Consider the following 15,337-nt stretch of genomic DNA (forward strand, 5'->3'; position numbering starts at 1 on the left):
CATATGTCTTTAAAGACAGTCCAGTAACTCCGTTACTAAATAAAACAAATTTATGTTGATTCAAAATACAGAAGAGAAACGCAAAGGTGTATTTTTATATCCCATGCTATTGCCATACGTGACCTAAAAGTCACTCTACACTCACAGTAACCAGACCCACAGTAGGGCTCAGATTTCTGATTAGACCAGTATAATATTACTAGTACTGCCAAAATAATCTTACTTGGCCACTAATATTTGAGTCCACAATACTGCAATCAAATGAAGCCGCTGAGACCCCATAAAGGATCAAAGGTCCACCCCATGGATCTGACTGCAGGATCAGGGCCCTAAATAGCTCATGACTAAGGCTACATTTTACTCACAGGGATTTTTAATAAAAGTCATGGACAGGTCACGGGCAGTAAACAAAAATTCACAGCCCGTGACCTGTCCATGACTTTTACTATATACCCCTAATACCTGGGCCCGGGGCACTGGGGGTGTGTGTGCCTGGCACCCATGCTGGTGCTGGGGAGGAGGCAGGCAGCGGCACATGGCCTGGGACCTCTGCTGGTGCTGGGGAGGGGTTGCAGATTGGTAGGGCTGGCAGGTTCCCTACCCGGCTCCAACCAGCATGTCCCCACAGCTCCTAGGGAGAGGGGAGGCCGGGGGGCTCCATGTGCTGCTCCCATCACAAGTGCCAGCTCTGCAGGCGCAGCTCCCATGGGCTGGGAACCACTGCCAATGACAGCTGCAGGGGCAGCACCTGTGGGTGCAGGCAGAGCCCCTCTGGCCCCTCCACCTAGGAGCTGTAGGGACATGCTGGTAGGAGCTGGGGGACTGCTCCCCAATAAGCACCCCCCACAGCCCAACCCCCTGTCCCTGCCCTGAGCCCCTCACAACACCCAAACTGCTGCTGCTGGCCCATGGGCTGCCTGGCTCGGGCAGCCCCTGAACCAGCACGGCCATTGCAGAAGTCACAGAGGTCATGGAAAGTCACAGATTCTGTGACAGACACGCAGCCTTACTCATGACTATGTTGCTTGAAATTCACAGTTGAACCATTCTCTGCTTGCTGCAATGCTGTGATTTTTTTTTAAATCTCATTTCAGTCTTTATCTTTATTCTTTTATTATGCTAAACCATTTCATAGGTGGAAAAAATAAGTTTGATTAGGATGAACAGCACAGTACGAATAAATGGCCAATAATGAAGTTCACTTTCATTTTACATTTGGATGCTGTCCATTTTCGACACCTGTGTAATAGTCTGTGTAATAAAAATAAAACAGAAATAATAACGAAATAGTAATAATACTTTGCACTTCCATTCAAGAATCTGCAAGCATTTTATAAACATTCCTGAACTAGACCTTACAATACCATTCTGAGTATGTAGGGGTCACCTCTGCAGTGGGAAACAGCAGCTGTACAACAGAGAAAAGGAATACTGCACAACAATTTAGGATTAGGACTCATGTACAGTATTGCCAACTCCAAGCATTCAGAAATCATGTCAGCCCTCAGAAATCACAAGATTGACTTTCAGATCGTGAGATTTAAAAAAAAATAACACGTTTAGATTATTTTTGTTTGCCTTCTAGCATTTGCATCTTTAGGGTCACATTTTCAAAACTATATCCATAACCATGAGGACTAGAAACTTACTTCTAAAAAATCCCTTAGATTCTAGTGTATTCACTTGACTGCAGAGTCTAGGGCTTAAAGAAAAATGCCAAATATTGTGATCCTTGTGATAAAATGTCAAGACTTGGCAATACTGCATGTATGCAGTCAAAAGTGCATGAGGCATTAAGATAGGCAGTGTTATTACCAAGGTTAGAATTTGGAAAAGAGTAACAATACCTATATTTGCAAAAGGTGGCATGGGATCTTTAATAACCACCATGGTCAAGTCCTCCATTATAAAACTTCAGAAATCTCCCCTCCCCCTCATATAATCCTCTAGCTCCATGCTGGGACTGGTTCAGTGCTGACTCAGAAGGAAGGGTGCCACTTATAAATTCCTAATAGCTCTTCATGTGAGAAATGAGCAAACTGACCAGGATAGTCTAAGAATAGATCAAAAACTTCCCCTACTCCTTGAGTCAAACACTGTATTTTTGTGCTTTCTGCATTTCTGGTTTATATAAAACGTGGCGATCATGGAAACTCATCAGATGTCAAAGTGCATGCCACGTTGATGTCTGACTTGACTGAAACCTTGATATTCTGGAAAGCTCATGAGAGTCTTATCTCCTAAACTGTCCTATCAGATTTCTAAACCAAAAAGATCTGGATAATTTTGTGGTACTTATGCAAATCAAATTGACTTCTGACTCTACTGGGGTTTGGCCATCCTTGCTTCAATGACTGTCCTTCTTGGTCCACCCTATCACATTATTCAGATTAGCTTACACCCACTTTCCCTGTGTACACTGATAACAGCTGCTGCAGCTGTGTATTTTTGAGCTTTATCTGAACGTGCAAACAGTGAGTAACAAACAATGCATGCTGGGTTGAATCACTGACAAAGTTACAATGCATTTTTCCATGCTATGGCCAACTCCCGTGATTAAGAAATGAGCTATTGTTTATGGTGTATTTGTAAAGGACCTGGGATACCAATGTGTGCACACACAAACTGTTTCAATATAAATCTATCAGGAGCATATTTTCCCCAAACCAACTGTTATTAAACCAGCTATATAGAAAAGAGAGAAATAGTTTTACAATTATTTTCAACAGCTTGTAACTTTTGACTAACTCTGCCCAGTACTTAAACCAGCCAGCACTACCACACAGGAAACCCAGTTCAATTCCCAGATATGACAGCTGTCCCTACAGGGCTAGCTGTAAACTGTGAAAGACAGAGGCCGTGTTTCTCAGATGCAGTAGAGCTGCTTTTCATCACTGCACTGATGCACAGAGGCCTGAAAGATGGTGGAGCCAACCGCAGGAGGATCAATCTAGCACAGAGGAATGGTATTAGAGACACAGAATTACCACAATGGATTCTGTGCTACCATCCCCTCTCCTGGCTGTCAAGGTACTGGGCTTTTATGGACCTTGGTGATTCCCTCACTACAGTTAATAGCAAGGATGAAATTAGTGTAGCCCTAAGATGCTGTAAATTATGCTCAGAAAGGCGGCCAGTGCACAGCCAGCAATCCATGCCTAGCATTTCAAATACATCTCAGTGGTTAGCACTGTAATTCATAGAGATGCTTTTTCTTAAATTCTATTTAAGACAGAGGTCTAAAGTGACCCTACAATGAGAGCTGATTTTCCAATTTACATATGATTAAAAAATACATTAGCAGGGGACACTGGTGTTTCCATCTGTAGCTGCTCAGGGACCTGCAAGAGAGGAAAAGAAATCTCATAAAGCCTAAGAAAGAGGAGTGAATCCTTACAATAACATCTCTTAAGTGTTTTTGAAGACTAAATCACATATACATTATCATTGTGAGTCTGGGGCTATCTATATGGATTTTACCTCCTCAACTAGAATTGCACCAGCACTATTTATCTTGCACGAACTATCAGGAAATGAGGAATTATTTAGTGGACTTCATTTTCTTGCTTAGTAATATGGGTGGTGACCTTGCAGCTGCACCCTGCACCGAATCTCATTGGCTTCTCATTGGGGTTCTGCCCAGGCACACAACCTTGCTCATGTAGATGCAGCAGCATGATCGTGGCCTTAAAATGGTTGCCCACAAAAATATGATAGGTCACATTTTAGTTTAGCATCTGAACACAAGACAGTTGAGAAATGGGAAGTGAGAAGAGATTATTTAAAAAACAAACAAAAACAAAAACAAAAAAAAACCACCATAGAAGAGAATTCAGTGCCTGAAACCCTTTGGTTTGTTGCCAGCACTCCAACAGTGCTATGAATGTAATAGAACATACAGGCTTCTGGCAAAAACAAACATGCCACTTTCCTAAAGAATTTGCAGATCCGGTGTATGTACATCTCCTGAGAAATGGGTTAGGCTTCAGAACCATAAAATAGTGTAGACAAGAAAAGAGGGTCAAAGTGCTGAGAGTAATTGCTAAAATTTTATTGTTCAAAGAATCATCATCTCTATTGGTATTTCTGTCTATACCAATTTAAGGATGGGAATTCCACTTCTGATTTTTTTTAAATGTCTTAGGGGACACTGGAGTTTAAAGATAAGCAAAATACTCATCACTGATGAAAGAAAGAAAGAAGCAATGGCTATTTCAGTTACAATCTCTTCTGTTATATCTCACTTGTGGAGAGTTTAACATAGATTATTACACTTTTAAGAGTGGGTCTGCCTTTGGTAGAAACATTCTTCACTAGGTAAATTGTGACCAAAAATTGTGACCTTTCTCCAAATCATCAATGAATTGTACCTTAGTTGATATTAGATAACTAAGACAGTTTATAGCTGGGCAGAGGAATTTTGTTTGAGTCAGAGAGAGTCCTATTTGATTTATCACAGATAACCTATATATGGGCAGACATAAGTGATCTTATTAACTAAATCCTATGAAAGGGAAACAAGTATTTAATTCAGTTACTTAAAATAAACCATTCAAGAATTAAATTAGCAATGTTTCTTATAGGTCTACCACTCAAGGAGTGGTCCTGAGGCAGTCAAATTAATGAAAATTAAGAATCTTCAGTTTCACTTTAAATCCCATTATGTCTGTTTTGTTCAAGTTTATCTTATGTTTCCCCTCCAAAAGGGCATAGTCTAACCATTTCAGTGTTTTCATGAGAAGTTACTTCCTCAAATTATGTCTTTTCAATATCCCATTAAAATAATTTCAAGAACAATTTTAATCTACTCAATTGGCAATGGTTTTGGAAACCATAAAAACTGTTTTCCAAACTTTTCCAAAATAGGTATTCATCCATCAATTTTCTCTCACTTTAGCTAATCCAGCCTGGAGTTGAGACTCCTCCATACTTTTGTTCTAAGCTTACCCCATTCTGAAGTTGTGCAAGGAGACTCTTCGCCCCAAAAATTAAGTTTTAGAATGGAATCTTTTACTAAACATTATCACTACAAAATAAGACTTCGCCACTTCCCGTATCTATAATAAAAAAAAAATGTAGCATTGTACCAGTGCATGCAAGAATGTAAAAGTGACATTAATTAGTAACTGACTTTATACCAACCTTTAAAAACTGTTTTGAAAATATCAGCCCAGGCGCACCATCTGGTCACCAGCTTTTGATGTGATTTTGAATGGGGGAGGGGGTGGGCAGGGGCAGATATTTGACTTGCTAGTCAACAGAATACTACTCCCAAGCGAGCAGAATTTTGTAAACCTGGAATACTTTGATATACATTGGTCAATTTTAGAGAAATACAAGATGCAAGCAAACTGCAGATGTAGAAAAAATGAAATCTTAAAAACTATAATAATCCAAGGTGTTTAACGTATAGGTATATTACATGTTACCTCAGTAGCTGTCAAAATAAAACCCTAATAGGACATCGTACAAACTCTGCCTTCACTTAATTGAAATTCAGTCTATTCGAACAATATTGTTTCATATCAACTGACTTGGTTTGTGCTTGTTGAGGGATTTAGTGGTCTATAAAAACAACTTTTATAGTAATGAAATATTCTGTAATACTGCCACCCAGTGGTCAAATACAATTAGTAAATGTGTATCTTCAAAAACCTTCTAAGTACTTACACTTCAATTTTTTTTTATGATACACCTCTACCCCTATATAATGCGACCCAATATAACATGAATTCAGATATAATGCGGTAAAGCAGTGCCCTGGGGCGGGGGGGGGGGGGCGAGGCTGCACACTCCGGTGGATCAAAGCAAGTTTGCTATAATGCGGTTTCACCTATAATGTAGTAACATTTTTTGGCTCCCAAGGACAGCGTTGTATCGAGACAGAGGTGTACACTGTGTCACATTCAGCTGTAGAATGGGGAATATGGATCTTGGGTCTGTTGCACAAAATGCATATTAAATGTCAGGACTACTCTGTTAGCAGATGACAGATCTGCTGTAAGATATTGCAAAATGTTTCCATTTAAATAAATTGTTTGCAATTCTTTTGCAGAAATGAAAAACAATCAGCAGTTACCTAAAAACACAAACTTTTGGGGATAAAACTTATTATTTGGCTCAAAAATATCTTACTGGTATTTTTTTTTTACCTGTTTCCGTTCTCACTAAATATAGTTTTTCATGTATTCATTATCCCATTTTTCTGAATTTTAAAAAAGTTAATATTGCAACACAACAATGCCAAATTAAAAATAACCAAAAATATTTGAACTGATCATGTAGAATGTTAACATGTTTTAGTATGTCCTGTATTGCCACAGTAAAAAAATCAAAGGATATTGTAACTTTACACAATGTTATAAGATAGATAAGGCAAGTTCTCTAACCCAAATAGATTACAAATCTAGATAAGCAGTCTATGACAAAGACAATATTTCAGGAGCCTGTTGTATCTAGCTGTTTTCTTATGTCTGAAACTTTGGTCTTTGGGACAAGAATCATCTTTGTGTCTATGTGCCATTTTTCTAAGCAACGTACAATCAGGCCTCGTAGGTGCTACCACAATATCAATAATAATGAAAAAAGCAATAACAGAGTATTACTGGAAGATACCGAATGAGGCGGGATTTAAGGAGGAATGAAAAGGGCACTCAGCATAGGACACTGAAACAGATCAACACAAAGGGCAACAGAACAGTTTTTTTAAAAAGTGCAAACAGAATAATTTAATACACATAGGAGGCAGCACTGCTAGGAGTGTTGGACTTCGGTGTTCTAGTCCTTGTTCTGCCACTTGCTTTACATACGGTTTTCAATTTTGCCATCTACAAGGGGAGGATACCTACTTACCTCTCAGGGGTAAAAGGACTTAACATCTATGAAGCCCTTTAAGATGTTCAGATACAAGGCGCTACAGAACTGCAAGAAATAGCATTTATGCCAAGTCTTGCAGCAGTGGAGGAAGATAGTGCACTGAGAAGTGAAGTATGTGTATGGTTAGCTATTAGACTTGTGATGAATTATAAATATTATTTTAAGTTCTCCTTACAGTAAGTTATCTTTGTATTGTTATATTGCTATACCCTTACAGAGAATAAACTTAACTGGAGCTAATGATTTTAAAAGAATTCCTGTATTTCACATCCATTAACAAGCAATTCCTAAATATGTAACTCATGGCTGTTTGGCAGAAAAACTGCTGTTTTATTTAAAACAATTTTAAAAAGAGAGGCAAATGTACTTTTCTATATTAATTTCACCAAAATTCCCTTTGAAAAACTGTATTTATAGTTCCTTATACACCGTTTCATTTTGAAATTATTTATTAAAAAACATCCAGTGCATTTGCTGTCTTCAAAACCAAAAGAAAGTATTTCACAAAACAGTGAGTCCATATAACTATTTACACATATGGAAAATGAGTTCACATCTTAGAGTTTTACATTCTCGGTGGTCGATTCATTAGTAGGAGAATGTTCAACGATCAGTCTTGGTTCAATCAGTGCACCCCAGCTTTCAGTTATCTGAAACAAACACATGGAGAGAAACAGATGAGCTTTTCTTTTATTGTCTATATTTGTACTAAGAAGGTACATATCAGCTGCACATCTATACAAGAATATTACTAAACAAGAACTGCTGTATAATACAAAGATCTGTATGGTGAATCCCTGCTCTGCTTTTCTGCTTTCCCAATACACACAGAATTCCACTGACATCAGCAAAGATCCACACATGTAGGGAGAGTAAAATACCAGATGAATAGACAAACTTGTAAAAACTGAAATATGCTAGACATAATATTGAATTCTGTTACATTAAGAAAAAAAGTCTTCAAAACATTTTGTTCAGTGAATTGTGTATATATATCTATACACCTACGTAGCTATTAAATGAGGTATAATGTTGAAGTAATGATTGCTATAATATAAATATACACCAATCACTACAAAGCAGCAATTATTTCTTTTTGGTTTTGCTCATTTTCATTGAGACGTATTGACAAATAGAAATCTCATTAAAACAGGTAAGTTCCTTAGCTGCAGTGAACAGTCACATACAACTGATACTATTTCAACTGTGCATAGCACAAAGCCAAGCAGTTTAAAGAATATTAACACACCTTCGTATCCTGAGAAACAGCATATTCTATCACTTCAGCTCCATCTGCAGACTCGTACACCAGATCAAACTTTCCTGGTTCTTTCACCACTTAAACAAGAACAAAAACATGATTTATAGTTAGTTTTTTATAAATGTAAAAGTAATCAGCAATACACATTACAACAATCATTCACTCCCCAGTGGTTCAATGAAGCAGTTGAGCAGTAATGACCGTACACTACTCTGTGTTTATACTACACTGTAACACACTAGAGAGTATCAACTCATTAATCTAATTTGTTTGCGGTAGGGACCCATTTGTCACTATGCAATTATACAGTGCATATAACTGGTGTATCTGTATAAGAGATAGGTGACCTAGTTCAACCCCTTCCAAATTACAATACAGGTATCTAGTTAAGACCACACAGTAAAATCCAGTAAAAAGTCAACATTTGCCAACTCAATCACAAATCTCTCCCGATTTAAGTATAAGGAAAAACTATGTCAAACTCAGATGTGTGGCAGTTGTTGATAAATGCTGGTTGTTAAATGGCAACCGCTATACTTGCATTCAGAATTTCAATCAAGTATTTGAGGTGCACTCCTTTACTTTGTAAGGACTTAGTCCTACACCAAATAAAGTCAATGGCAAAACTATTGACTTCAAAGGATTGGGCCCTAAAATTTCTTCCATTCACAAGCACGTCTATTCCATTTATTTTCATTTAACCATTTTAATCTTTCAGATCATACAGTGCAGTTCCAATGGGACATTGTTCACTTTCTAGCTGTGAATAGTACAACTCAAAGTGAACTTTATATGCATGATGCCACACCTGACAAGTCATTCAAGTATCCAAACCTGCTTGGCAATATCTACAACCAACTTCAAGACAGCAAGCAAGTGCCATGGATTTTCTCTATTTAACATACTATTTTAATCTGTGGGAAATTTTATGATGTTTGAGGTAATGCTGAAAAAATGTAATATATTGTCTTACGTATGTTTACCACCGCAGCAGAAATGACTTTAGATATTTACATACTGACTTCTGGCATTACATATACTTGCCTGCTGAAGATGAAAGAATCTCAAGCTCTAGCTGTTTGTTATCAGCATTCCAACTGATTATTTTTCCCTCCTTCAAAAAACAACAAAAATGGTCCTATGGTAAAGCATAGCAAATTTGACAAGTGTTTCATATTACATTACAAGGATATCTTGAACACAGACAGAGCACATATTTCTATTTGATGAAGTCTTTTGTCCAGTTCTGAAAAATCTGTTAAAGTATTAAACAATTAACTTTAAAAAGTTGTAAATGAACTGAAATTAGTAATACCAATAACCCCAAATCTTTTATTGCTACATTAATCCACAGTGACTGTGGCAATTAGTCAGCTATAAATCAAGTTCTTTGAAACTGCTACAAAGGTATGTTTTTAATAATTCCATGAAATGTCTTGACAACTTCAAACGAATGTGCCAAGTCTTTCAATGTTCTTTTGCATCCAAAAACTTGGAATTTTTCCTCACATTTTAAATTGTTTGCTCTTAAATCAGCAGTACTGTTTGCATGTGTTTTTCTATTGACAACACTTTAATATTTTGAATAGTTTCATATTTTGTAATTATTTTTTATTTATACTGGAAATAGTCTGCATGGTAACATGAGACGTGGGGGGAGAGAATATACAATGCATAGAATTATAAAATATCTAAGACTCCCCCAAAACCTTGTCTTACCCACTATAGTATTATACATACATTTTTTGAAAAAATACCTTGTAGTCAGATACTTCAGGAGTGTAATTTTCAGTTAATTCCAAAAGCTGTTAAAAGAAAAATATAAATCATTAAAAGACACGAAAAATTTTTATCTCCTGCTTCTGGCCCTTGCTGACCCACTTACTATCCAGCCTGGGCCCTATCATTGAGGTGAAGTGCGTAAGAGCTGTGCATTCTGCTCCTAGACCCTAATGCTTGCCCCAGCTAGTATTCCATGACTGATTGCTCCAGTGGCTTTCCATTCAGCTTGGGCTTCAAGAAGAGATCACTGTGATGCCAGTTTCCTCAGCACCAGTGATTGTTTTCTTTATTTTTGATTTTGGAAATGAAGTAGCATTATTTTTATAGCAAATTTTGCAATGATGTCACAGAAACACCATACAGAGAGAAATAGTAACTTAAGAGGATTTTCATAGTGACTTCTTTTTTGTGTGTGTGAAGCACTTCTCTCTGGGGTGGTCTTTAAGGAGTTGTTTGTATCACAACAGCTTTTCCATGGAAAAGAGGCGTTCTGGGAAGGTTCAAAGTCAGCTTGATTAACTGAGGCTTGACTCAGGTGGTCTGAGGGAAGGATCTACTGTACAGATTTGTCTACGAATTCCTACTGAAATTGAGGTGGAGATGGAGAGTATGACATTTCTTTGCTTATGTTGTCATTCTATTAAGTTAAAACAAAATAAACTTAAATGCAGTAGTTCAAAAGCTTTCTAAAATAGAGGCATCAACTGATTCCCTTCAAGTTGTGTCTTTAGAGTAAGACAATTTGAAAATATATGCACAATCAAAACTGTAGCAGGTGCTTTTATTCAAGAAAATACTTGGTTAGAGAGATTAATGAATAATTTTAGAGCTACTAGCAAATACAAGGCTTAGAGGGCTTTGAACCAGTCAGAGTTCCAGATTTCTTATAAAAAGATTTAGTCAAAAATGTCATTCACCGATAAAGATGAAAAAGGGTTCTTTGGATACCCAGTTCTCATGCTAATGGTTGAAGGCCTAGCTTTATAATTCATCTGGAAAGGTTGTGATGTCAATCCTACTGGGACCCATTTTTCCTCATCTAACTTACAAGCTAAGGGAACCAAGGTTAACTGCATATCAGGATAAATGCAAACATACTGTCTGATACTTCTACAGCAACAGTCACTAAATAAGGCAAGTCTGAACATTGCAAAATTTTTGGATGTCACAGCTAAGGTAATAAATCACAAACTATATTATACTGGTACATCTGAAAGAGATCTGAGTGATATGACTAACACTATATACTTTAGGATTTCCTTACCTTAAAGGCAATTTTTTCCCCTATTTGTGGAGGGGCAGCTAATAGAGGTAGTACACTATAGTCCCTCTTTGGAACTTCCACTGGATTCTGTAAAATTAACATTACACTTATTGATTCAATTACTTAACAAAAGCAAATAAGCAATATTAATGCTGTATGAAAAAACTCAAAAAATCCAACACACAAACCAGCATCCAACCCAAAAGGTAGAGCACAAGCTATGTGTATAATATAAAACAACAGTATTTTACAAACACTTGTTCAGGATGTGAGTTAGCTGTCCTTAACCATATGAACTGTACAGTTGTATTCTTTACATTGGTCTTATTCTTATCTTTTTTGTTTTGTTTTTACAATTTATGCTCATTTGATGTGAGAGGCAGTGTTCCCTGGTGAACAGAGCACTCAGTTGGGACTCACAAGACCTGGGTTCTATTCCCAGTTCTGGCACTGGCCTGTTGGGTGACCTTGGGTAAATCACTTCTCTTCTCTGTGCTTCAATTTCCTATCTGTAAAATGGGCATAATGATATCGACCTTCTTTGTTAAGTGCTTTGAGATCTAGTGTTGAAAAGCACGATATAAGAGCTAGTGGTATTACTGTGTTTTTGTATATTCAATTACTAACATTTTAGTAAGAAAACTATAAAATTTAAAAAAAATCTTTAAAGAAATGTGTTATAAGGACATAAATAGTCACTCACCTGGATAACAACTGAAGTGTTTTTTGCTGCTTCATTTAACTGCTGCTGTTTCTGGCTTTCACTGCTGTAGTTGAAAAAGACACTATTGCTTTCTCCTCGGCTTCGGCCCCGGCCTCGGATCATCCCACGACACCCACGGCCCCTAGGTCCTCTCCAGAAGAAGTTATCCTCTCCTCTTCCAAGTCCCCTTCCAAAACTGCTAGGGTTTACAGCTGGTCCTTGATTGCTAGTTGGCAACTGTTTATCACTATTTCTTACGAAGGATTTATTGAAGCCAACATTTGCTATGGGCTTTTTAATAACAAATGTCTCTGAATCTGAACTATCAGACTTTGAAGAGGAGGTCTTTGCCTTGGGGGACTTTGACATAATGTTCACAATTGGTGGATTTTTAGGCAGCAAATTTCTCATTGAGTTACTGCTTTGCTCCTTCTCCTCCATACTAGAGTCAGAATCTGAACTCAAGGACTGGGGTTTAGCTTTTTTACTAATTGCAGTCTTAGGGGAATTTTCATCTTTAGATTTTGCAGTAACTTTACTAGCAGCAACAGCTTTTATAGCAGAATTTGCAGCAAGTTGGGCTTTGTCTGTGTGTAGGGTTGCTGCCACAGGTTTATGTGAGGATTTATTTTGTTTCATATCCATTTCATTGTCAGATGATGTGCTGGAGGAATCACAATCTGAAATTCCCCCTCTCTTTTTGCTGGACTGTGCTGAGATGTTTTTTACTTTGCTACGTTTACTAGGACTCAGAAGGAAAATGTTGTTGGCCTTTTCTAAAACAGTCTTTCCTTTAACTGCTCTCGTCTTTCTCTGCTTAACATCCTTTCTTTCTGTCTCCGGCTCTTTCTCCCCCTCTGACTTTTTTTTAAGCTTTTTGGACTCATCAAGACCACTGTCATCCTTACCTCCTGTGATACCATTTCTTCCATTCACCTCTTCTTTTCTTTTTCTTTTCTTGGACTTTTTCCAAGAGTCTTGAACATTTACAGAGTCCTCTTCCTTACAAGAAAGATGTTCAGAGTTCTGTTTCTTCTTCCTTCTGTGTCTGTCATCTTCACTTTTAGACTCCCCCTCCTCTTCCAACTTTTGCCTGTGCCTTTTTCTCTCTTTTCTTGATAAATAAGTGATACCATTACCCATCTCATCACAACTATCTGCAACTACCTCTTCCAATTTAACTCTGTGAAAAAGACAAAGAGAAACAAGTGTTCAGTATAAGTAGCAAATTAATATTCCTTTCTACATATTGAGTTTTAAATAATTATCCTTATTTCTAAAAGACAATAATCTAATCTCACAGCTATTCACTTAGCAGCTAAGGAATATTACCTTAGTGGATGAGGAGATGCACCTATAAATCTCCCAACAAATTATGCCACCAAGGACTAAACTAGCTTCCATCAAACAGCCTAAAATCCCCATATGCTCACTTGGGGGGGGGGGACACATGTCCCTGTTGCTTGAGGGGACCACATGCCAGTGCAGGTGCCATGGAGTAGGGAGCTCAGTGGGAAGTCTGCAGGGAACATGGGCTGCACTTTCCTCCAGTACCTAAGAAGCCTTGTTTTGCACCCCAGATTTCCTCTAGCCACACTTGTCAAACTTTAGGTGTTTGATCTGAGGCACAGTCTGTAATAGGAAGAGAGCTCTGAGACATATGCCCTTGTATCAAAGGCCTGCTATGAGGCAAAACCTGCTCACAAAATCTGGCAAAAACAGGGCTGATATTGCAGAAATACACATTCCTAAGAAGTGCTAGTCACAAAGTACTCACGCAAACACATCTGGATATCAAGTGGTACCAAAACGTCCCAATATCAAGAACGCTACAAAAACATTCCCCAAGGATAACAGGAACACACTGACCCCCTCCCTAAAAGATAAGGTCAGGAAGACAGTACATAATAAAAATGTTTTGATCAAACCAATGTGTACAAGGTGATGTGTGATAACTACCCACGTCAGGGGGCAGTAACTAACTATGTCAAATGGGCAGTACTAACTTGTTTGTATCAGAATATAAAGATGTATCTCAGAGGGAGTTCACTGAGCTCATCCATTGTTACAGGCATACATGTATTAGTGGTCCAGTAGAGTCTCCAGAATACTAGTGCCGTGCTTTGTCAACAATAAACCTGGCTGGGTGTCTTTGTCCCTTAACGAATCTTGTGGTCATTGGGCGGTTTGTGCAAGGTTTGTCGTGCCAGCGGTCTGCACAGGGCTGGGGCGGCACACAGAGAGAACACACACACACAGCCAAACATCTGTCAACATCTAACCGCACCAGCTTTGTGGGACACTGCAGGCCTGTCTCTAAAATCTCAAGATTTTAAGGGTATGTCCAGGCAACAATAAAGATACTTTTCAAAAGAGAGTTGAACCTAGGCTACAATATGACCGGCTGATGTGATTTTAGAAGTATAAAAAGGTGTCTGCACAAGGGGAAGAGGGTGTTCCAAATCCTGTTCGCTATTTTCAGAAACAGGTTTTCCCATCCACTAGGCAAGAGCAGAGCAGGCCAGCCATGAAAGTAGGGCTGCCAACCCTCCAGGATTGGCCTGGAATCTCTGGGAATTAAAGATTATGTCAAGTGATGAAATCTCCAGAAATACATCCAGCCAAAACTGGCTACACGAAAGCAACACTGCAGACAACGGAGAAGGTGCAGCGAGAGCTGGCTCCTGGTTGGGCTCGCAGCAAAGCAGAGATTTGAGCCTCCAGCCACCTGGGGAGCAGCCGAGTTTCCTAACCATTAAAAAAGCCCCCGCTCCCATGGCTCCATTTTTTAATCCCAGACTAAAGCACCAGCTTGGGCCAAGGGAGCCTGGGCAGAAACATCAGGGGCGTCAATCTCCCACGGGGGCAACTGAACCGTGGCCAGAGGTGCCCCCCCCCAAGATTCGCTGCCGCCCCCCCACACCCCGTGCCCGAGGGAGTCTCGCGCCCCCCCCCACGGAGTCTCGCGCGCCCCCCCCCCACTCCCACGGAGTCTCGCGCTCCTCCGCTACCTCAGGGAGTCTCGCGCGCTCCCCCCCTCCCCATGGTGCCTGAGGGAGTCTCGCGCGCTCCCCCCCTCCCCATGGTGCCTGAGGGAGTCTCGCGCTCCCCCCCTCCCCCACCTGAGGGAGTCGTTGTCCCGCACCAGCCGCGCGCTCTCGGTCGGTGGCAGCAGCGCCCCCTCCAGGAAGAGGCTGAGCTGAGCCCGGCGGCTGAAGCCGAACTTTTCCCGGATTAGGCTGATGAGGTCGGTGACCAGGCGCACTTGGCTGGGCTCCAGCAGCAGCCAGCACAGCGAACAGCCCGGGCTCCCCGGTGGCGGGTAGTCGAAGAGCAGCCGGAGCCGCACGGGGCCCCCTCCGCCGGCCGCCGCCATCTTGGACAAGGAGGCCGGAGCGGGGAGGGAGGCTACGGTGCCTCACGCGGCGCAAGAAAGGCATCACTCAGCAGC

At 39.8% G+C, this 15,337-nt stretch overlaps 1 protein-coding gene across 1 annotated transcript; it reads right to left on the reverse strand.

Moving 5' to 3' along the window:
* Positions 1 to 7,307: 7,307 nt before the first annotated feature.
* COIL (coilin) lies at positions 7,308 to 15,298 on the reverse strand. Its single transcript, XM_039501265.1, has 7 exons — positions 15,009 to 15,298; positions 11,887 to 13,069; positions 11,184 to 11,270; positions 9,895 to 9,942; positions 9,182 to 9,251; positions 8,126 to 8,214; positions 7,308 to 7,526 (listed from the first exon to the last, which is right to left on the reverse strand). The coding sequence occupies exons 1-7, from the start codon at positions 15,260 to 15,262 to the stop codon at positions 7,434 to 7,436; spliced, it is 1,824 nt and encodes a 607-aa protein (XP_039357199.1). The 5' UTR covers positions 15,263 to 15,298; the 3' UTR covers positions 7,308 to 7,433.
* Between the last annotated feature and the right edge of the window lie 39 nt (positions 15,299 to 15,337).

The sequence above is a fragment of the Mauremys reevesii genome, linkage group 15 (genome assembly GCF_016161935.1).
Source record: "Mauremys reevesii isolate NIE-2019 linkage group 15, ASM1616193v1, whole genome shotgun sequence".
Classification (NCBI taxonomy): domain Eukaryota; kingdom Metazoa; phylum Chordata; order Testudines; family Geoemydidae; genus Mauremys; species Mauremys reevesii.

Excerpts from the sequence above, each read along its gene's own strand:
- COIL (XM_039501265.1), bottom strand. The coding sequence starts at position 15,262 with ATGGCGGCGGCCGGCGGAGGGGGCCCCGTGCGGCTCCGGCTGCTCTTC. Across the intron at positions 13,070-15,008 it reads CGGGACAACGACTCCCTCAG|AGTTAAATTGGAAGAGGTAG; the intron begins GTGGGGGAGGGG and ends TCTTTTTCACAG. Across the intron at positions 11,271-11,886 it reads ACACTTCAGTTGTTATCCAG|AATCCAGTGGAAGTTCCAAA; the intron begins GTGAGTGACTAT and ends TTAATTTTACAG.